At 44.0% G+C, this 23,539-nt stretch overlaps 2 protein-coding genes across 3 annotated transcripts in view; both read left to right on the forward strand.

The window, feature by feature from the left end:
* Window positions 1-13,726, forward strand: part of IPO9 (importin 9) — a 57,220-nt gene extending 43,494 nt beyond the window's left edge. The window contains exons 19-24 of the mRNA XM_019546310.1: window positions 2,073-2,239; window positions 5,532-5,665; window positions 7,900-8,019; window positions 8,359-8,460; window positions 10,342-10,418; window positions 13,028-13,726. Coding sequence (XP_019401855.1) covers window positions 2,073-2,239; window positions 5,532-5,665; window positions 7,900-8,019; window positions 8,359-8,460; window positions 10,342-10,418; window positions 13,028-13,138 — 711 coding nt within the window. The 3' untranslated portion in view covers window positions 13,139-13,726. The remainder of the gene's footprint in view (window positions 1-2,072; window positions 2,240-5,531; window positions 5,666-7,899; window positions 8,020-8,358; window positions 8,461-10,341; window positions 10,419-13,027) is intronic.
* Window positions 13,727-18,430: 4,704 nt separating this feature from the next.
* LZTR1 (leucine zipper like transcription regulator 1) overlaps window positions 18,431-23,539 on the forward strand; it is a 41,085-nt gene continuing 35,976 nt past the window's right edge. For both annotated transcript variants that reach the window (XM_019546312.1, XM_019546313.1), the window contains exons 1-5: window positions 18,431-18,645; window positions 18,725-18,787; window positions 20,612-20,668; window positions 21,784-21,863; window positions 22,381-22,489. In XM_019546312.1, the coding sequence (XP_019401857.1) occupies window positions 18,458-18,645; window positions 18,725-18,787; window positions 20,612-20,668; window positions 21,784-21,863; window positions 22,381-22,489 (497 nt within the window). In that variant the 5' untranslated portion in view covers window positions 18,431-18,457. The remainder of the gene's footprint in view (window positions 18,646-18,724; window positions 18,788-20,611; window positions 20,669-21,783; window positions 21,864-22,380; window positions 22,490-23,539) is intronic.

Consider the following 23,539-nt stretch of genomic DNA (forward strand, 5'->3'; position numbering starts at 1 on the left):
TGAATTGTGGAGCCCAAAACTGGACGCAGTACTCCAGCTGCGGCCTCACCAAGGCCGAGTACAAGGGGAGAATGACGTCCCAGGATTTGCTCGAGAAGCATCTATGGATGCAAGCCAGCGTTTTGGTCATTTTACTAGCCACAGCATCGCATTGCAGGCTCATGTTCATCTTGTGGTCAGTGATGACCCCCAAGTCTTTCTTCTGTAGTGCTAGCCAGTGTAGCACTGCCGAGCCTGTAAGGATGCTGTAGGTTTTTCCTCCCAGGGTGGAGAACCTCATGTTTTTCAGTGTTAAACACCATGAGGTTCTTGTCCGCCCATTTGCTGAGCCTGTCCATGTCAGCCTGAATCGCCCACCTTCTTCTGGTGTGGATGCTTTGCCCCAAAATTTGGTATCATCGGCAAACTTGGCCAATCCGCTTCTGACTCCAGTGTCCACATCATTGATGAAGATGTTGAACAGTATGGGTCCAAGGACAGAGCCTTGGGGGACCCCACGGGTCACAGGGCACCATGATGATTGACTTCCATCAACCGCCACGCTCTGGGTCCGACCATGGAGCCAGTTTCTCAGCCAGCAGATCGTGGTGGATACAAGGCCACAATTGGCCAGTTTTGCCAAGAGGTGATCATGGGATACCAAATCAAAGGCTTTTTTTGAAGTCAAGATATGACATCAATCTCTTCTCCCTTGTCTAGGTGATAGGTCACCTGGTCACAAAAGCAAATGAGATTGGTCAAGCAAGACGTACCTGCAACAAACCCATGCTGGCTATCCCTTAGGATGTTGGCATCTGCCAGTCCATTAAGGATGGCCTCTTTAATAAACTTTTCTAAGACCTTCCCCGGGATAGAGGTCACGCTGATGGGCCTGTAGTTTGCCGGATCCACTTTCCTCCCTTTCTTGAAGATAGGCACCACAGTGCCAGTCTTCAGGCACTTCACCAGTGCGCCAGAAATTCTTGAAGATCTGTGCTAGAGGCTGGGCTGTGATGCTCACCAGCGCCTTGAGTACCCAGGGGTGCAGACTGTCAGGGCTGGCTGACTTGAAGGTATCCAGCCTATCTAGGTGTTCACATTGGAGGGCAGGGGATCTACCTCACCCGAACCTCTTGGTCCCGTAATGGGCATGGGCATCCCATAGGGCTGATGAAAGACCGACACAAAGTACCCATTTAATAGGTTGGCTTTTTCCTGGGTGTCAGTTGTCCTACCTGGTTTAGCAGGGGTCCAATGACAAGGGAATAAACACTTCCCTTGTCCTTCTGGCAACACACCTTCCAGTGCAGCCCAGTATGCTGTTAGCCTTTTTGGCAGTAAGGGCACACTGCTGGCTCATATTCAGCTTATTGTCCACTGTAACCCCCAGGTCCTTTTCTGCAGAACTGCTGCCCAGCCACTCGGCCCCCAGTGCAGGACTTTGCACTTCTTGTCCTTGTTGATGCCTCTGACTTTAATCTGTGCGTCTGTAATGGTAAACATTTCAGGAGAATAAAGATTTCCTGAGTGGTGGTGGGTTGATTTTTTTTTTTTTTTTGTGTGCCAGGCCTCTTAACCTAGAATGTGCTAGATCTCTTTGAAGGTAAGCAGCCCCGCAGAGGAAAAGGCAATACTTGTGTGGTAGAGTACCCTGAAATGCAGCAGGAGGGTGAAATATTCCTTCTTAGAAAGCTGCAAAATGTTTGCCATTGCTTGGCAGCAGCACTGGTTACTGGCAAAATCCCATCCCTTCTCATGAAATGGGATGGATGGAAATGTGTTCTATTTTGATCTTCTTGTCTTGTGCATCCCTTTGATTTTGTGTAATGCATTTTCAGGCTGGCATCCTGAGAATCTATGCCATGCTTGTGTGCTACTCTAACGACATCTGCGCCCACTGGAATGCAATTGCTTTCCTACTTAGTGAACTATTTTCCTAAGGGATTTTTGTTTTGCCTTGTTCTAGTGTTAAGCCCACAATGCTTTCAGACACAGTGCTTTGTCAAAAACATGCCCCCCCTTTATCTTTGTGCTTTGTAAAGCATTTCAGGCTCTTAAATATATACATTTAGTGTTCTTTTTTTCTTTTGTAGTCTTTGATCATGGTATTTGCTCACCTGGTTCACTCTCAGCTGGAGCCACTTTTAGAGTTCCTGTGTAGTCTTCCTGGGCCAACTGGCAAGCCTGCCTTAGAATTTGTAATGGCTGAATGGATGAGTCGCCAGCACTTGTTTTATGGACAATACGAAGGCAAGGTCAGGTAAGACATTGTATAAACTGGAATAAATTTAATCTGCGTGGAACAAGGGTCATACCTTATTTCAATGCTGGACTGAAATCTCTTCCTTCTTTGTCAGGCTGCACTGAACAGCACCTTAGTAAGTGGAGAGAGAGGGCCACAGTTGCAGAACTGGAAACTTTAAGCATATTTTTTTCTGTTTACTGCTTGATCTTTTCTGTGCTGGGACAGAGTCCCTGCCTTAATGAATAAGTAGAGAATGTACTAGAAAAAAATGCTTAGGAAAGGATCTGTGAGGAACATAAATGTAAGAATTGGTGAGTGCTACTCTTATAGATATATTGATTAGCATTTTATGCGGTGCTTTACAGTTTTAAAGCACTGTATACAATGATATTTCAAGTGTGATCCAGACCATCAGTAAGGGAAAGTGGCAGATCAACTGAAATGATACTGTCCGTAGTTGCCTATGTAACATTTTATAAAAAGTTAAGTGCCTTTCTAGTGCTTTAGTGTTTGGTCCCATATTCGGGAATTTTAAGTGTGTTGTCACCTTGCTTTAGTGTCTTTCTGTGTTTTATTTCACTAATACTGTAAATTTGATAAGTACATGGGTAGAGTAGGAAGCTGTTTGTTGTAGTGGGTGAGCCCTGGTGCAAGAGTCACAGTGCCGTTCTGCCACTGACCCGCTGTTTTAATTCGAGCTGATTTCTTCCGTTCTGTGCCCCTCTGTTGCCCCAGCAGCCTTACCTGGGGTTCTGGGGACCTCCCGGGGCTTCAGCCACAACTATCCTGCTGTGTGGAGCCTGACTGGCGGCTCCAGGTGGCCCAGCTCTGCTTCTCAGCAGCATGCACTGTCCAAGTGTGCGTTGCTCCTTTTTCCCCTGCAGGTATTTTTGACTGCTAGATATCCAGGGGTCAAAAAACCAAAAACCTGCAGGAAAAAAAAACCTGGCCCAGTGCATGCTTGGGCAGCATGCTTTTGCAGCATGGAAAACACCAGACTGTACAGTATGTGGTGCTGCAAACATGCAGGGGATAACACTTGCTAATATAGCCAAGCCCCAGAAATGACCCTGTCTTCTAGGAACCCACAATTTTATTGGAATTCAGTAGGACCCAATTTTCAGAGTTCCGGAATAACTTTTGAAAAGAGACATGCCCATAAATAATTTACGTGCTTTTGTAAATTTTACCCAGTATGTCAAAACACTGCTTAATATATCAAGAAAGGTATCGAGCAATATTAAGCAATATAACAATATTAGAAACAGCAGAGATGGGGAGAAGGGCAAGATGTAATTGAATGCTTTTGATATTTTGTGATATAAAATAAGAGATGGGATTATAGTTGGAAAGGCAGCCAAGGTTCAGGAATGGCACTTTGAGCCTTGGGATAAGAAGGTCTTCAGGTTGTTATGGTACAGAAGGTATGAGCTAGGGGACAGGCTTAGGTCACCATAAAGTTCCTTTTTTTTTTTTTTACTAGTAAGGGGATGAGAGAGAATCACTGGAAAAATGAGGGGAAGGCAGGGGACCTTAAGCTTTGTGGTGTCAGGGCTGGCTGCAAAGGTCTCTGGGGAAAATGAGGATTTTGCTGTTTTCTCTTTTAAGAAGTCTACAAGATTTTGGGCATAGAGTGAGAGGAGAAGGTTTCATATAAATGCTAGTGTCTGAACAAGTATGAAAACAGATGCTACATTTGAGGTGGCTCTGGTTGAGTCAACCTGAGACAAAAGCAGCATAAGTCTTTAGGTACTTTGCCCTTCTGGCAGTTAACTCGAATAAACCAAACTCTAAGGCACATTTTATCTTGCATACTTCACAGGTACTTAACGTGGGACAATGGGCAGGATATCAAGACAAAAGGCTTTTTCTCAGGGGAAAGAGGCGGTCTATTTTTACCCAGCATGTGATTTCTGCCCAGTTGTTACCCTCAGGAAGCCACTAATAAACTGTAGGCAGATCTGTCCCTAGTGGGGGGCATGAATCAGGGCAACTCCCCCGGACCCTGCACTTCAGGGAGCCCGGTGGAGTGGGGCAGAGCAGTGGTGGCGCAGAGCTGGGCAGAGCGATGGTTCCACATCCAGCCACTTGCTACCCACCTGCCGACGCCGCCACTGGCATTGGTGGCAGCAGCAGCTTCTTCGTGTCTGGGGCCCAAATGGGCTTACTTGCCCCAGGCCCTGCACCTTGCTCAGGTCAGCTCTGACTGTAGATTTAGTTGTTTGTCTAATTTTATTTCCATTTTGGTTGGAATGTGCCAAATTACTGTAATTTTTAGGTAGTGTTGGGATGATGTTACAGCCATGATAGTCCAGGAAAAATGTGAGAAGCAAGGATTTTTGTGGGTGATATCTTTTATTGGATAAACTGTATAGTTGGGAGGGACAAGATAGGCAAGCATTTATTTACTACTGTACGCTTCCTCTGATCACTTTAAATAACGTGAAAGAAAAGCACCAAACAAGTATTCAGAACCATCAAATTACTTATACCCTGTAGCTGTTTTCTCTTACCTGTTCTTTTCTTTTGTGTGCCTTTTTAGTACATCTCCACCATTCATCATTTCTCCCCCCCACAATGACTCCTCAGTCTACATTTTCACCAACTGCCTGTCTTGTGTGCATACCAGCCCAGCCTCCAGCTTCTTCACTTTTCATTCCATCCAGGAAAAGCACACACCAACTGCTGAAACTTCCTTAGCCTGGCGAAGGGTTTTTGAACCCAAAAGCTTGCTTAATAATTGTTTTCCAACTATTTAAGTTGGTCTAATAAAAGATATTAGATTCACGGAAAGAACTTTGTCTGCCTTTAGTACATCAAGACTAAGTCTGCCTGAGCTAGCGCAGTGTGTTGTACGTAGCACCTCTCGCATTTAGGGTCCCATACAGGTAGCAGGATTTTTGAACGAATGGACAGGACATAGTTTGGTTATCAAATTGGTTATATAACTCGGCAACATGACATGCTAAGAAAATGGTTGCAGGACCTTACATAAATGTAGGCTGAAAGTTATTCTTCTGAAATTAGGCTTAAACAGGATTAATGTGAGACTTATTATGGACAAACTAGGGGAAAAAGCAAAGAAGGATGTGCTTTCTGAATGTCTGCAACTGGAACTACATCCCTCTTCACATGTTCTTCACGTGTGAAAAGGAAATATTTTTGTTTCTGAGTTAGTGAACAACTATAGAGAGTGAAATTTTTGTGAGGAAGCCTGAAAATTGAATGCGCTTTATTTTGATTCCTGAATTTTGGATTTTTTAGAAGATAAAGGGAGACTTGTATTGTATTTCTTCTTTCTCCTCAGCTCTGTTGCATTGTGTAAACTCCTCCAATATGGCATCAACACAGATGATAAACGACTTCAGGATATTAGGGTAAAGGGGGAAGAAATATTCAATATGGATGAGGGAATACGCACACGGTCCAAATCGGCCAAAAGTAAGTAATTGGATTGCCCTTACATTATTGGATATACAAATGGTACATTTTGGCAGGTGTTCTAGAAGCCTTTCAAATGGATTATCTGGGTCTTCTGCAATTTTTTGGATATACCTATTGATTCTGTACAGACTTTCTTAAAGAAGGGCTTGGGACACTGTTGATACACTTCTGATTTAAAATTAAAGGTGAAATGGGTAGCTCCTTGGATATGAAATCCTTCATTGCTATATCGAATAAAATTCTGTCCTAATTGAGTGACCTAAAATTGATACCGTTATGTTGCTTGTCTATGTGAATCCAGGTGAAATGTGTTCAGTGGACACTGTAGCTTGTCACAAGTGCAACTCAGAGGGGGAAGGTTCAGTTGAAGGGAGGCCTACACCATGATCAGGCAGTTTTGCATTTAATAGAAGACTTCATTCTCTTATGATTTCAGTCTAGCTTCTTTCATTCATCTCAGATTCATATGAAAGTATTCTTCAGTTTGTCTGGTTTTCTAGTCTTTTTAGATGGAGTCTCCTGTATAGATTCACATGGTGGTTCTTCATTATCATTAGAAGCCGCATTTGGAAAATGGTGCCTCACTGTGTTGGGCACTATGTTATGTACTCGTAACAAAATGGTAGCTCTCAAGCAGGGATCATCATTCCGAATATCTGAATCTGCAATTTACTGAGCCTGTGCTCACTTGTGAAAGTATGCAGGGTTGAGGACTAAGAAGACCAGTGGAAACAACCTAAGCCAGGGGTTGGCAACTCCTGATGCATGTGCTGAGCATGGTACGCAGGGCCATTTTGTTGGCAAGCAGCTGCAGCCAGCCACGAAGCCCAGGTTGCTCCCAGCAGGTGGCTGGGAGGCTGCAAGATCTGCTGCAAGTAGACCAGGCTTCTTGGGCCGGCTGCAGCCGGGAGGCTGCAAACAGCTGCTCCAGTATGTTGGCACTCAGGCACCTTGCAAAGTAGACATTGTCTTTTTTTTGGCACTCTGGCCAAAAAACATTTCCTACCCCTGGCCCAGGTGATACCTGTCCAAAGCCCACAATTGCTCTTCACAAAGAGAATGGTAATTGCCACCTAGAGCGATTTAGTTTATTATTCAGACAGGAAATGAGATACTAGTTTACTGTCTCTGTTGCATTTATTTGGTCTTGCCTAGGGCTCCAACTTGGGCATTTCATGCCTAGCCCCTCATACTTGCTCTCACCATTTAAAATGTGCTCATAGTATTCCCCTGTACTTATCTTCAGCTTCTCACTATCTCGTACCCAGAAGCTGCACAACAGGGAAGTTAATACCAGCACCTAATAAATAAGTAGCAGAAGATTTGAGATGAGAATTGTGAAGACTGCAAATGTGGAAAGTTTCTTTTTAACCTTGTTTAGTGCAGTTTAAGTTGTTTGCAACATGTCCGTCCCCCATGGAGCAGCTTATTACAGTGACCAAAAGATAGAGCTCCAGGATGTCAGGCCTGCTTCTGCTTCCAAGGAAGTTGATGACAGAATCCTCTTTGGCTCTAACTGTGACAGAATTTGAGGTCTGAATCCAAATACTGATCTTCAGCACCTGTTGTTCTTGCAATCTCCACTGCCACTACTTAGCAGTGTCTGTGTCCAGGTTCTTAACAGGACTACTCATCAGGCCATCTTCCAAGTTGAACCTGCTCTTTCATTTTTTCCTTGACCTTTTTACTTTTATTCATTTTGCAGCTGTCCAAGTGAAAAACTTAACTTTGTTCCACTCTTTTATTCCAAAGAAGGAAGTTCTTCTGGGATAATTTGTATATTGAATAAAATTTTGATTTTCTTCAGTAGGCTGGAGTATTGTTGTCAGACACCCTAATCTCCCAAATCCAGTAGTAGTTTCTCTTCTATCTGATGACCCCTCTCTCTTCCTCCCCCATCCCCTAATTGATATTTTTTTTTTTTGCGGGAGGAGCATATCTTGTAAAAGTAAGAGTGCCTAGATCCTTTTTTGACAGCTTGGTCTCATGGTTACCTGTTAATAGAATCCATTGTAATTTAAATAACAAAATTGCAATAAATTAAGTTGTAATTAATTGTTTGGCTTTGCTGTTTTCTTCTCTTTTCCAAACAGGGCTGAATGCACTTTTTTTCAACTGAAGGTTTGGTTTTTCTCTGAATGTTTATAGCTACGCAGTGTATTTTAAAACCCTCCAATTCAGTGGATTCAAGCTTCTTTTCTTGAAATAGTCTGCTTCCTTCCCTCTTCTAGATCCTGAACGCTGGACAAACATTCCTTTGTTGGTAAAAATCTTAAAACTAATAATAAATGAGCTTTCTAATGCAATGGAAGCAAATGCATCTCGACAGACAGCGGCAGACTGGAGTCAAGGTATTTTTGCTGGTGGTGTCTTTCCTCATTTTAATTGATTCAGAATGAATTGAGCATTGAAGTTGCTAGCAGAAATATGCAATCTCATAACCTCAGTGCTGTCTTTTGATTAGAACAGCCTCAAGCCTCTTACTGATGTTAACAGTCCGTTAGGTACTTCTCTTATAACCTTTGAATTTTGTTTGTGTTGATAGAAGGCATATGGGCTTTCTTTTCCGTATCTGAACACTTGCACATAGGCAGTTTTTGACCCTTGCACTATTTAAATGAGGGTAGTTGTTATGAGTCCATAATTGATATGTTCCGTGTTGGTTTAAGATGCTTTTCTTTTCACAACAGATGACTCCAATGATATGTGGGAAGATCAAGATGAAGAAGAGGATGAAGATGAAGGTTTAGCAGGACAGCTTTTATCAGATATTCTTTCCACAAATAAATATGGTAAGCAGCAGTTCTTAAATACTGTTTTAAACTATTGTAAGCTGTAAAGGATGTACAGTTACGAACATTAACATTTCTCTTTCCATTCAGCAGGTATTTTGAAAGTAGCAAGGTGAGGGAGAATGACTTGGAATGAAAGAGCAGGGTGTGGTTGGGGACAGTAAAGGATACAATCTGAAGTGGGGAATTTGCCTGTGAATAAGTGTGAAAGGGAATCAATTAACAGAGCATTGTCTGTTTTCTTAGAATCTCAAATGCTAATATGGCTTTAGATGATGCCCCTTAGAGAGGTCTCAGAGGTGAAGAGACTTTTGCAGGGTCCCATGAGGCTAGTGTCAGAATTGCAGATAAATTCCAGTTCTCTTGAAAGTCTTTTGTTAAAACAGAATGGACTTGTGTGTGGTTATCTTGAGCTGATATTTGTTGCGATCTGGAGAACTGAAAAGAGGTGTGTGCAAGTGGGAGAGAATCTGCCTTGGTACTGCTAAAGCAGCTTAACAATTTTCTCTACATTAGCATGAGCACAGGAGACAGAATACTATTATGATACACTGGCTCTGCTCCAGCTACCATGGCAAGAAAAAAAAACATAGGTAAATTTTAGTGTCAGGAAATGATCCAGGTTCTTTTGTAATTTGGAGAAGACTCCCCCCCCCCCCCCCTTCATGTCCTATTCAGAAAGGGGCTTTTCTGTGCACACAATGAAAATGACCTTATAATGCACAAACTCTAATAATGCCCCTTTGGAGGATGCTGGGTGCCTGAGCTGTGCATGTGGTGGTGGTGGTGGAGTGGACTGGGCTGCTCATGCTACGCATGACAGGCAAGAGCTGGGTTACACGCACTGCAGGTGGGTGACATAGCTGGGAGGTGAGAGGGATGCAGCCGAGGGGGCTTAAGCTGCCTGTGCTGTCCAGACAGGTTAGCGAGGAGACAGGGTTTTGGGCTGCCTTTGTGGCAGGTGAACACTCAGGAGGGGGTGCACATGTGGCAGGCAGCACTTGGGCTCTGTGTCCTGTGCCTCATAAGGCCGCTAGGACTGTGCCCTGCATGGTGTGTGGATCCTGGTTGCTCAGAAGTTGGGCAGCTACCTGGAGCTGCATTTATAACTTTACAAAGCATTATATCCTTGTAGAAGCCTCTGGGACAGATATTGTGCTTGGCATTGTGGTTTGCCAGGGAGTTGGCAGAGGGCAGTGGAGGGTGCTTTTGAGAACTATTTCCAGATGTGTGGACACTGCTTTGGAGTTGCTTACCAGTGAGTCTGTGCATGTTCAGAAGGAGGAAGTCAAGTTTAATAATTATCAGCAACTGATGTTTTTTGAGATGTGTTGTCCACATACACATTCACATCCTGCCATCCTTTTTCTCCTTTGAGTCAGAAGTGCAATTGAGAACTGAGGTGCAAACAGCCCTTTATTTTCTTGGCTGGGATGCACAAGGCGATAGGGCTAGAAGGCACTGTGTGGATACTGCCAAGGCGGAAGAGTGTCTAGTCAACCGGAGAGGACATGAGACACCATCACAACTGAGAATGTGTATGTGAACAACACCTCTCTAAACTTCAGTTACTTATAAGTAACTTCATTTTACTTCATCTCACAAATCATGATGTTCACTCATGGAATGACACTCAAACACATTTGTTGGGCTTCTTGGTTTCTTGTCTCAACTGGGAGTGCCTAAAAGCTATTGCCTCTGCTCCTCTTCATTTTGCCACTTCTCACTGCTCTCAACCCATTCAAAATAAATGTAATTTTTATCTAAAATGACACTTCTGAGACCAACTTGCAACTAGATCTCTTCATTGATGGCCTAGTAGGATGCTTTCTAAAATAGTTTTGTTCTCTGTTGCCAACACCTGCTTATTTTGCCTGACAGATGAGGATTACTATGAAGATGATGAAGAGGATGATCCAGATGCATTAAAGGACCCTCTTTACCAAATAGATCTACAGGTGATATGTTAGAGTAACTTTTGCACTCAAATTTCACTTCATTTCTTATTGTACCCATGCAAAAAAAAAATCTGAGTACTGCTGGCATGAGAAGGAGCAGTCATCCTAGTATAACATTTAAATATGCTGAATTATTAGTCAGTTCAGTGGGGGCTGGGGTTGCGCAGAAACTAAGGCGCATGGATGACAATCTAGAGGTTGCAAGTTTAAGGACGTAGCAGAATGCTCATGGTGTGGCCTATAAGTTTCCAACAAAATCTGTGAGTTCTGTTTAAACACCTTGTCACAAAGACACAAAAAAAAAAAGGAAAGGAAGAAACCATTCTGGTTAACTTGATTTGGAAAGTAACAGACAGACTGTCAAAGATGCACTGGAGATTCTTTCTGTGACAGCCATACAGTAGTAGTATCTTATGTAAAAGGTAAGGATTTTTGTTGGTTGCATCTTTTACTGGACCTACACTATTATTAGGGATATAAATAAGCACTGTTTCCTGCTTCCTGCTTGATCTGCTGCACTGCTTTCTGCTCCTTTGCCCCATCTGCCTGTCCTCTCCCTTCCTGCTGCAAGCCGCGCAGGCTGCCCACATGCCTGAAGCTGGCCAACTCTGTATTAGAGGAAAATGTAAAGCTGGTTTGTTACATCAAGAATATTGAACTGAAACTTGCTAAGATCCACACAGTTCAGAAACTGACTTTCTAGAGACTTATGAAGGGTAACAAGCACTGTGAACAACAAGCAGCATTGGTGTTTTAGAGTATATGTTGAGTGTTGCTGGGTTTGCAAAGTTAGAAGCCCAGACTTATAGAAAACCTTGTTGTATATTTCATGCAACATGAATTCTAGCATTAGTTTTTCTTTCTTCATTTTTTTCATTTACTTGGCTATTCTAAATATCTTTGTACTGATTTTATCCGTGTCCCTGTTCACCCCATTTTCCAGATTTTAAACAAAGTATCCGCTTGCCCAGATTCAACATAAAAGGTGAAGGGTGCTTTCAACCAGACCAGTCCACAGCCTAGTGGTTAGGACTTTCCTGAGGCGTGAGAGAGAGGTTTAAATCCACCCCAGGCTGAGGAAAGTTTATAATCCAGGTCTTCCACCACATGGACAAGTGCTGTGACCACTAGGTGAATAGTGGACATCACCACTGTTTTCAAAGATGGTTGAGGATGCTGAAGTCAATGCTTTCAGGTAGGTATGCTCAGAGCATACCTACCATATCGGACCCCTGAGGGAAATTAGACTAGAGGAGGCTTAGCTTGAGAATCCAGAATGGCCTTAGGCGATGTTAAATAACTAAATGTTTGAATCGGCCAAAATTTATCTCAGCTCTCGGTCTGCACAGTTGCCGAACTTTAGGTGCCTAAGTTGTCATCAGCAAGCATAAGTTCCTAAGGCCTCTTGGTTACCTAAACAATTAGGCAGGAGATTGCTTGCTTCAATTTAGCTGCCTAAATTCCTATTTTGCACCTGGCCCTTACTTTTTTTAAATAATCAGTTTGTTCCATCGTGTCCCCTTCTTATGCATCAGTCTGTGCTTACACCTCATCTTTATTTACAGAGAATACCATGCTTTCATTGGTGTGCTGTTTGAGTGTTTATGACAAATAACTCAAAGGACTATGTGCTGAATAAGAATTTTAAAAAATGAACTATATTGGTCCTTGATTACCCTCTGTCCTGAGCACTGCATTGAAGGAGGCTGAGGCTTTGTGGAGAAACTAGACTGTAGCATGCATACAAGGAGAAGGTATTAAGACTGTATAGGAATTCTTAGTTCTGGCATTTCTTAAAAGAACAAACAAGTTCATGATGTACAACTCTAAATGAACAAATTGGGGGGCGAGGGGAAAAATCCAATTGTATTGACCCTTTGTCCCCCACATTCCCCTCAGTTTAGTCATCAGTAGAGTTTGGACCTTTTATGACCACAATGCTAGATGGTTATCTTTATGTGGTCTGGGTTTCACACACACTTGTCAAAGAAATGTAGAGTCTGAAAACATAAGGGTTTAATACCAGGTTTTGGAACAGAATGTGCCTGAAATCTCTTCTAGGACTGTGTTTCTCCCCATCTGTGTGCCTCCTCTTTCTTCCCAATATCTTATTCTAGCTACTGTCTGATCTTCTTTTTCTACTTTTCTGTATCCTAGTGGTTCTCAACCTTTTTAGACTTGAGGCACCACTCAAACTCAAGGCACACCTCAGAAAAGGCAGCTCTTGGTTTACACTACAGAAAAAATAAGTCATTCTTCTGTTGCAAAGAACTCAGGGAGACCGTGGTAGGTTAGAATGTTTTTGATGCAGTGGATTCCTATTTAAAATATCTGGTTTTATTTTGTGCATCATGTTTGTGCACTTAGCACCCTGTATCACCAATGAAAGGCTCTTAAGGCACTGCAAGATGCCACAGCACCCTGGCTGAGACTCTCTGTTGTCCTTTTGAGTTTTCCTTGTAACCCAGTTGCTTTTCAGGATAGGGCCCTCTCACCTCTTCTCTGCATTAAGGTTCTTTCATTCTGTGTCTTTTGTTAAATTGTAGAATTTCAATTCCAAAGACAGTAGTGAGAGGTGCTAACCTGTTCTCTTGTCACTTTCTTTCTAGGCCTATCTCACTGACTTCCTGTGTCAGTTTGCACAGCAGCCGTGTTATGCAGTGTTCTCAGACCACCTCAATGAGAATGAGAAAAGAGTACTACAGGCCATTGGGATATAAAAATAATTGAGAGATCACATGGATCATACCTGGATATTTTTTTTCTGGCTTATTCCATATATTTTTTGATAAAACACACAGCATTTTCCAGTGTTTACCTACTGTTACCAATGTGATCATCCTCATTGCAAAGTACTGAGCTTCATTAATTACCACAAATCTGTTTAATGGAAGGATTATTAAGAAGGTAACAAAGACTGATGTCCGTAGAGCTTTGCACACTGTTTTCACCATGGGAACACTTTCCTTTTTCATAACAACTTTCCAGGAGGTCTTTAATGTGTCCTTAAATTCACTTAAAAAAACCCCACAAAAACTTGCCTCAGAAGACATACTTAACTGAATTTCACATAACACTGTTGGACAGAGGAAGCAAGTGTGTTACTGGTAGGTTGCTTGGACATGTCTTGAGAAATTGGAAGGTTTGTCCATCTTAGCATTTGCATAACACTTACAGGGTAAATATCTTACATTGTGACTTCTTTTTATAGAACTATAGACACTTTTATTAAAGAAATGCCTGAATGGTATGAATACTGTTTACAGGAATTTAAATGGGAATCTGAAACAATAAAAATGAAATGAACATCTTGGTTTCCAGTTGTAGTTGGGTGGGCTCTTAGTGAATTCCATCTAAGTTTCTTTTCCCTGGTTCTTTATTAAAGCTTTCATATCCACATGCTGAAAGGAAACTACCTTGTAAATCTCAGTTCCTCACGGCATGTGGCCATTGAAGATTTAGGTTCGAAACAAAAACAACCAGAATTTTTTTAGGGGGGGGAAAATGATTGTATTTAACTGTTTACTCCATGACAGCCATTCTGTGAACTTTTTTCCTTCACACCCTTAAGACTTGCAAGAAATAGTTGAGCTATAGTCCACAAAATAGTATATGTATTTTTATAAGGTGGTAAAATAACATTTGCAAATTGATTCACCCACAAGTATAGTGTGATGTATCTTAACACCTCTCTGCCTTTTTTTGTTCCCTTTTTGGGAAAATAAAACTATTTAAAATATAAATTGGTATCCCTCTTTAAAAACAGATTCCTAGAAGGAAATCTCATTACATTTGATCATGTTTTTAAACATATTTGTCCATTAAAATTTCTCCTGTAACTGCTACCTAATACGATCTTAAGTTTTGTGGTCAGGAGAGACAGATTCTGTAACTGACTTAGCATTTTTCTATCTCTCTTTTTTTTTGGCAGAATGAGACCCACTAATTTGCTTCCTTTTTTGAAGGAACGATGAAGTATTCCTCTTCATGGAGTAATGTACATTAAGATGCATCAGGAAAAATTTTGTACTAATGCCCATGTTTGCTTTTTTGAATTGTTAATAGCTTAGGTGTAAAAGCACCAAATATCGGCTGGATTTCACTGCACAGCTCTGTGTTGGCCTGAGTTCTGCTGGTGTAATTTAGGATGCAATTTAATTGGGATAACAAATTGACTGACTGTTTAGATAATCCAGGGAAAGACTGCACAGTCATTTTTTTTAATTAAATGGGTCCTCATGTCTGAGTGTCTGGGATCTGGGGTGGGGGGGAAAGAAAATCAAATGCATGACACTTACAGATATGATCCCTAATGTTCCTGAAGCAGTGACTGGACATGGACAAAAACATTGTGACTGGCAGTCTGTTTCAAGTGGAGTCTGAAGGGGTCAGATGCTGAGAAATACAGCAAGGTGTTCACTGCAAACTGCAACTGGTTGGCGTGCCCAGTTTATTTCTCAGGTGATTTAACAAAAAGTATGGGACTGCATTTCCAAGGTAACTACACTGCAAAATGTACTTGATATCCCCAGATCAGATATTCTTTGTAGAGAGTAAAAATAAGGCTGTAGAATGTCTTGGGTGGCTGAAGTTCTGCTGTTGAATATTGGAGAGAACCTTGTGCTGTATAGAGCTTAGTTATGGAACATGTGTTGAAAGTCTGGAAGAGCAAAGGCGAGAGCTGAATCCCAAGGTAAATTGTATGAATGAATGAAAATATTCTCATCGAGCCTGAATTGTTTCCTCTGTGCATTAAAGGCAGAGTGCTAAAATAAGATCCTCTAGCCTTCTAGGAAAGTGAAGGACAGGTGTATGAAGAGAATGAACTGGACAGTCATGCATGTAATGCACTACAAATTCTGCCTTTTATGTGCAACACTTGATTTAGCATGTCAGCAGTGAAAGCGCCTGAAAATGTCTGAGTGATGTCCCTCTTGACTGATTCTCCAAAGGCTTCCAAGGAACAGCCCAAGTGAAAATGGTCTTACACTCATTTGCCAGCTTCTGCTCTGTGCTTGTGATTCCCAGGCTTGTCTGTTCTGTTACAGGAGGGCTGATCAATGTTACATGTCTTGTACTCACAGCTGAAGTAGAGAATGAACACCTACTATCTCCTCAGTTTCTAGGCTGTTGGGGCAGTGCCATGAGGTGCTGGCTTTGCTCTCCAGCTCACAGCAGAGTTTTTTACATCATACCTGGTCATACTTTCTGCCCTGTTTGAGACGCAGAAGCCAGCAGAGGTGCTCAGTATGCTGGTTCAAGACTCAGTGACTCAATGCCACTGGAAAGGCACCTTCTGAAGCTGTGCTACGTATTCTCAGACTTGCAGGAGGAAGAAATAAGGGATGCCATGGAGGACAGTCTTCTCGGGACCGCTTGCAAACTGTTTACTGTTGCCTCTAAGCTAAAGACAGAAGCAGTGACTGGTGGGAGTGGAGGGTCCTAAGGACTTTGGAAAACAAGCAACAGTGGCAGAACTTCAGGCTGAGTAGAGTGACCTTGCTTAAAACCTGTGCTGAGCTGGCCCTGGTGCTACAGAAACAAGGTGACCGATGTAAGGGTGTTTTGTGTACATGGAAGAGCAAGTGACAGTTGTGCACTTCGGAAGCTGGCAACCTACAGTAGCCTCCAATCTGTAAACCAACCACTCCTGCAGGGGCAAGCTCACAGTTGGATTGTATCCAGGAGGTGTGCTATGCTATCTAGCATGTGCCAGCACCTCACTCCCTCTGCCTAACTTGCAAGAGGTCATAGCTGGATTTGCTCACGGGATTTCTGAACTGTTGGGACTGTCTGTGGCACGCCTATTGTCTTGTGAACAGTGGCTTGGAGTATTTCAGCCTCAAGGGCTACTTCTCCATAGTGGCCCACCAGGACAGTTGGCACATGTTACCACCAAATGGTCAGGCAAAGTGCACAATGCTAGGGTTTTCAGGAACTCCAGCCTCATGTCCTGGATCTTGTGGGGAATGTTTGCCCAGTATGGCGACCATCTCCCTAAAGTGCAGCCTACTTTGTTCCTGCCATAGCTCATGAAATCCTAAACTGGATTCTTGGATGTCAGGATGGAGCTCTTGCACCACTGGCTGAGGAACAACCTCGTACCTGTGGGTGTTTCGAGTGAGAGTAGGGTACCGCATATTTGCCTGCATGGTAGCGATCAGTGCCTGCCCCAAATAGTCATTTCAGCCTGTGTACTGCACAAAATCTGTGAGGACAGGACCAGGGCTTTCTCAGAGGCCTGCACAGTGGAGGGAAGCCCAGAAGCTTGCCAGGTAGTACAAGACTGAAGAGACAGCCTCTTGATCACCACATCCATCAAAATGATCTCACAAGGGAGATCCTGGCAAATTCCTTCCAGCACTACTAAGGTGGGGGGATGGAAGGAGGGCACCACTGTGTAAAGTTCAACTCATTTACAACTGAAGAGAATTTCTTTATTAAAAAGTGCGAACATTCAAATGCTCTGTGCTGTGCTCTTGAAACAAAATCTCTACAGCGGGGGTATTGGGGTGGGGGTAGCTTGCGAATTTAAGGAAGGGAATGTGCAAGGGAGGCTAACATTTTCGCTGTATCCCCGTGGATACGGAAGGGTGCTTGGGGTGGAATGGTGCAGCATCCCACAACAGTGTGCAGAGGGATCAAAGAGACTAGAGGTGCCCATCTTGCTTTCCTCATGAATACTGTCTGAGACCCTCCAAGGTCAATGGGAGTTGACCCTGCCTCCACATCTCCAAGAAGGAAAGTTTTTGTTCTGTGACTTTTTTATTTTGATTGCACTAATTGTAATAGTTGGAAGAGCTTTTGAGCACAAAGTGCCTTATCTTGTCTGGGCTGAGAGACTGTAAATGATAACAGACCAGAACCAAAGGAGTGCACTTTGGGAGACATGTTAGCTCTTGGTCACAACTTTACAGTTGGGTCAGTGACTGATATAATCAAAAGCCCCTTTTGATTTTCACATATTTGCAGCAACACTCCAAACCTATATCCCCAAGTCATCTTGGGAAGATAATGCCCTGGAAATCCCTGCTGGCAAGGCTATTGCTTTTGGGGGGGGGGGTGGCCAGCCTACCTGTATTGCTGCAGCTGGTTTCCCTGGAGACCCCAACAACTGGGAGGCCACGATGGCACAGGGCTAAGATTTCCACGGAGACCAGCCCTAGCAGTGCTAAGAACTGGAGTCGGTCAAAGGCCACCAGCCCCTGGGCTGGACTTTGCCTACCCCTTGGTTAGCACCTTCTGAAAGACTGGCACAGGCAGGCAGGGGGTTTGCTTGCAGTCTGGTCTAGGTGGCAAAGGAAAAGTTTGGGGGTAGGAAGAAAGGGTCTGGGGCAAGATGTGTGCTGGGCATAAAAGGACCTGCAGGGCACAAGGATGCTCCATTTGAGGCCTGGTGTTAGTCGAAGGGCCAGGGGAGCGGGGCAGGGTGGGGCTGGCTCTAAGAGTGGCCAGCAGGAATTTTTCCCCCAGCACTGGGGATTGCCACGGATCTGCCCAGGCTCCTGCTGGGCCGCTAATCCAGAGGTTTCTGGCTGGAGAGTCTTGTGCATCTACTGGGGCTCACGCCGTTTGCTACGTTTGGGATCAAAGAAATTTCATCTGATCAGTTCTGTGCAAGCTGGGGTTTCGCACTGCACATGCGCCAGAGCTGCTGTCTCGCCCCACCCCCGCTCCATGAGCCCTGCAGGAATTGTCTTGGCCGTTTCTTCCTCGCAGGAGCTGAGGTCCCCGCCCCGGCCTGCGGTGCAGAGCATGCCTGGAGTTATAGTCTTATTCCCCCACCATCGTGCCGAGCGCAGAGTATGTCGGGAACGGTAGTTCCTTCCCCGGCCCTGTGCATGTTGGGAGTTGACATCTCCCCGCCCTCCCGCCGGCTCGGAGCGGGGCACGCCGGGAGTGGTAGTCTCTATCCTGCCTAGAGCAGAGCATGTCGGGAACGGCAGTTCCTTCCCCCGCCCTGGGCATGCTGGGAGTTGACGTTCTAGTGCCCTCGCAGGCTCGGAGCGGGGCATGCCGGGAGCGCCCGTGCCGGGGCGATGGCGGCGGCGGCAGGAGCGGGGTCATTGTCGGGGGGCGCAGCGGGACGCTCCAAGGTGGCGCCGAGCGTGGACTTCGACCACAGCTGCTCGGACAGCGTCGAGTACCTGACTCTCAACTTCGGGCCCTTCGAGACAGTGCATCGCTGGCGCCGCCTGCCGCCCTTAGACGAGTTCGTGGGAGCCCGGTGCGCGCCGGGGCCGGGCTGGGGGGTGGGTAGGGGCCCGCGGGTAGGGCCCTCCCTGACGGCCGCTGTCTCCCCGCAGGCGCAGCAAGCACACAGTGGTGGCCTACCGCGACGCCATCTACGTCTTCGGCGGCGACAACGGGTGAGCGCCGGGACCGCGCGGAGTTTAAACTTGGGGGGACCGTCATCTGCCCGCAGCCTCGTGTACCGGGCCGGGGAGCTGACAGCCACAGCCCCCAGCTGCCCGCGGGGCAGGAATGAGGCATGCTCGGCTTGCCATCGCCTGGGCGGGCAGGTGTATGGGTGCAGCACCGGGTCGGTGGTGGGAGTGCCAAGGCTGCTCTGACCCCCTGAGAGTGGGCAATGGGGTGGATGCAAGGATAGCCACCATCCAGTTGTTGCTGCCTGTGCTGCTGTAACCAGCAGTCCCTGCCCTTCCCCCCTCCGAAGAAGAACAGCATTGTTGATGCCCTTTGCTATGACAGTAATGAAGTCTGCATCCGCTTGCTTTAGACTGAAAAGAAATGCATCCGTTACAGCTTAGTTGTATGCACAGCGTGGCAGCACGCCCTCAGAGCCACCGCCCAGCTTTATACATAACAAGCGTGTCTACATGGGCATGAATGTGTTCTAGTTCCTGCGCATTAAATCTGTGACCTCCATTGTGAGGTACTGGGAAAATGCATGTTAGCTTGTCTTAATGTAACTAAATAGAATAGTTTTTTCCAGTGGTGCTTTAATGAGCATTAAAATAGGCTAATGCACATTTCAGTGCACATATGGATGCACCCAGACTCATCTTAAAAGGATTTGAAACTCACATCTTGCAAGCTATTGCTTCCTCTTAAGAAGCAAAGGAAGCTGTAGCTTTATTCCCTCCCCTTTGTACATACCATCATGCCAAACGGTAGCACCTTCAGGTATGTAACAGCTCAAGCTGTTTATAGAAGATGTGGAACAAGATTCCCTGCTACTGTTCTTCTCTAGGGCTCATTAGAGTAATTATTTTCAGATTTAAACTACAGAGGCTTAAGATATTTGGTCCTTTGTAAGAAATACATTGGCTTGTGTGCTCAAGATGTATATTGTTTTTCACTGTAAGCTCCAAGACTCTTGAACAGAGTGTATGTCCTCACAGGCCTTGAAGTTTCCAGAGACCTCCTGCTGTTGATGCTTGTACTCTGTTTACTATGCTTCTGCCTGCCCATGGTAGGGGGCTGTGCTTGACAGCTGTGGCTGCCCTGCTTTGCAAAACAGCTGGTCAGGGATTGTTCAGGGGCAGCTACGATGGTGAGCAGTGCTGTACCTCTGCTCCTGACAGCTGTGACAGACTTACTGATGACATTATCAGCTGCCAATCATCTGTTTGACAGAGCAAGACACCTATGATTTTAATAGCCATCAAAGGGAATAGAGATGCAGCTTTGCTTGTGATGCCCTGTCAGGCAGTCAGTTACTCTCCTCCCTTGCCCTGAGACAGGGGGAGGGAGAGCAGAGCTTTCAGGGATGCTGGGAGTCTTGGGAGCATCTCTGTTGTGCTACATGTTGTGCTACATGTGACTGCCCATGTTTTATGGAGCACCACAAAGAAGTTTCGGATCTGCCGTTTTTGTAGCACTATAAACAGCCTGGATGTGTACACACTCACTATTTGTGGTGCTATAATAACACATAAAGCACTGCGAAATAATGTGTCTGAGGCCTAACATGAGACTCGCAAATCACTACAAATATAATGTGTCTAATCCTTGGAGCTAGGATATGCAGATGGCGGGCTTGAACATGGAGTCTTAAGTATGTCTCCTTGCACAAATGCTTTACAATTCAGTTCTTGATTATGTAGTGATCATGTACTACATTTCCAAGAGGACTGAGCTGTCAAAGTTTTCTACACAGCTCTAGTTTGTCTTTGTCCCACATACATACCGAAGCGCTGATTACATATTCCTACTGTGTTTCATTGCAGAAAAACAATGTTGAATGACCTGTTAAGATTTGATGTGAAGGATTGCTCTTGGTGCAGGTATGAAAATGTTTTTTTGTTGTTTATTGACCGAGTTTCTGAACCTTGCATTCCTTAACAGCTGTTCAAAATGAGTTAACCAAAGTACATTTTTGCTTTGGGCTGTAGTTGTTTTATTTTCCCTGTGTTTGTGATGCTTATCTCTGTTCCAGTCCTTTTACACTAGATAAAAAGGGGCAGATCTGTGTAAAAGAGTCTCTTAGAGTTTTGCATCCAACAGAGAGAGGATTTTCCTTGTGCATGCTTAGTCATACTGCTCGTTTCTGGATGATCCTTACCAGCAGTAGAGTTTGTGGCATGTCAGGTGCAGGGCTGAAGGCAAGATTTCATGTTAGAGTGATGCTGCAATTTGCAGTGCTGTGGAAATTGTGTGAGACACTAGTCCATAGAACAATACCAGAAGGCTGCTCCTTCAGAAGTGTCCAGCTGACATGTAGGGGAGGGATTGCTGCTCCTTTCCTTCAGCCCCAGAACTGCCCAGGATTGGAAGAATGCAAAGGTGTCTTTTAATGGCACCTTAGCCTCATTGTTCCTGCTGAGTCGTGGTTCTGTGCTGTCTCCTGGTATCTGTACAGAACCTTGTAGAATTTATTTCAGCATTAACCTTTAAACTTTGCATGACTTCATACATCCCTGTCGCTCAAAGTATCTGTGGCCAGCACGTGCCATCATTTGTCAAGCAAATTGCACTATTTACCACAGCATTGGATCCCAACCAGTCATAAGCAGTGCCTTTATCCTTAAGCATGACTGCTATTTCATGCAGAAATTTCTATTTTAGTCACTTACACTGCTAGTAACCTCACATTTAGCCAGCATGTAGGTGTTAGCTTAGCAAGCCCATTGTAAGCTGTGGGAACTAGATACACAAGATAAAGTGTTGAGTTTAATCCATCGTAACATCATGTCCAGAATGATTTAAGAAGTATGTAGAACTACAAAAATGCTAACATATTAAACTGAAATAAGCATTTCAATTAAGTGTTTGCCCTTCCTCTTTCCCCTCCCTGCCCCATGCCCCCACCAAATCTCTACATTGAACTCAAGCTACTGCTGTTGTGTACTTGAAGCATACAAATAGCAAAAGTCAAACTTAATTTTGTCACGCCATGCAGGGCTTTTACTACTGGGAGTCCTCCAGCACCTCGGTATCACCATTCAGCAGTAGTTTATGGGAGCAGCATGTTTGTGTTTGGTAAGCTAATAGCGAACTCCAGCTTCGTGTAGTCTAAATGATGAATGTGTCTGATAATTTGTCAGGTTTGAGGCAATGTTAAACTTCTTAAGAAGTATAGATCAAAGTCAAAGATCTCTGGTTCAGTAGTGAAGGTACCTTCCCCCTCCACAGCCAGAGCTTCAGCTTTGAGTTCTTTACTTTCATCTTCTATTCTTAAAACAAAACAAAACTATCATTAGTAACCCAGTGATCAAGTGATTATTTTCCAGTTCACTAAACAAGGCAAGTCTGGATAGAGGACTGCATATCAGAATCTCTTTAATATTCTCATTTTTTTTCTTATTTAATTTTAGACCTCCCATATGTTTGGGCATAGTTTTTAGACTTTTAGTATGAATTAGTTGAACCAGCACTTGCATAAAATGTTATTTTAGGCTTGACCTAAACTTAAGCTTTACTAAGGTATGTATGTTGATTAGGACAATGTACCTAGTGCCAAATATGAAATTTAGTCTAATACATTGTTGTTATCTAGGTGGCTACACTGGGGACATTTACTCCAACTCCAATTTGAAGAATAAAAATGATCTCTTTGAGTATAAGTTTGCAACTGGCCAATGGACAGAGTGGAAGACGGAAGGAAGGTAAGAAGTACCGTTTAGTCTGTACTTTTGAAAGGTGCATGGGCAGTTCCACAGGTAGTTACAGTGATAGGTACTAGGAAGTACTACCTCTCAAGTTGCAGAACGTTTTCCATTATAACCTTTTGTTACTTGCTTAAGTCTTTCCACTTTCTTTCAGTGGGTTATATTGGAAAGTTTCTCAAAGTTATTTCATGTATTTCAGTTCTGTGATAGTGAGGCAAATAAGATTTGTGTGTTGTTCTTCCCCCATAAATTTGCTTTTTCTCCAGTAGGGATGTCATGAAGATGCCTGAACTCTTAAAGTTGATTAGACCAGGGGTTTTAAATTCACCCTGGGCCCTGGGCTGAATCTGGACAGTGGGGTCTCCTGTTAAGCTGGATCTATGGGACCAGTAGCAGCAGTGATGAGCCCCTGTGCCTGTGAGCAAGTAGGGTCAGCTCCACTATAGCTTAACCGTAAGGTTTCCTTATTAAAGGCTGCATTTTTAAAGTGTTCTAAAATCCATGCTCTTTCTTGGGATGCCTCGAAATTTGATGTGCCTCACAGAAGTGTGGGATTGAGTTATTTATCCAAATTTGGGGACATTTTGCCAGGAATTCCAAAGAGAGAAACGAAAAACATCATTTCTTAAGATTGACAGCTTCTGCCTGGCTATTTTGTGCATATCTGAAGAATTAACTAGTGGTTCTGATCATGCCCCAAGTACTCTGTGTTTACCTCAACACCACACCACTGCCTTTTTTGTGAAGCAGTATTAAAATGATATTGAAGAAATTTTGCCTGTGCAGATACGTGTCTAATGCCTATAAGCAAAGTGGGTTACAAGGCTTTTGATACTGTCCCATGACAATCTTATTACCTGGCTATAAAAATATGGACTAAGTGTGAAAGTACTGAATTTCATATTTGGCACTAGATACATCATGGTTGACAGCTAATCATCAGTGGCTCAATGTCTAGTTGGGAGGAGGCATTAAGTGGGGTTCCTCAGGGGTCTGTCCCACGTCTGGTACAGAACGGAACTGAATGCCAGACACAGCATCAAAGTT

Source organism: Crocodylus porosus, unplaced genomic scaffold, assembly GCF_001723895.1.
Source record: "Crocodylus porosus isolate Cpor-Errol unplaced genomic scaffold, CroPor_comp1, whole genome shotgun sequence".
NCBI classification, from domain to species: domain Eukaryota; kingdom Metazoa; phylum Chordata; order Crocodylia; family Crocodylidae; genus Crocodylus; species Crocodylus porosus.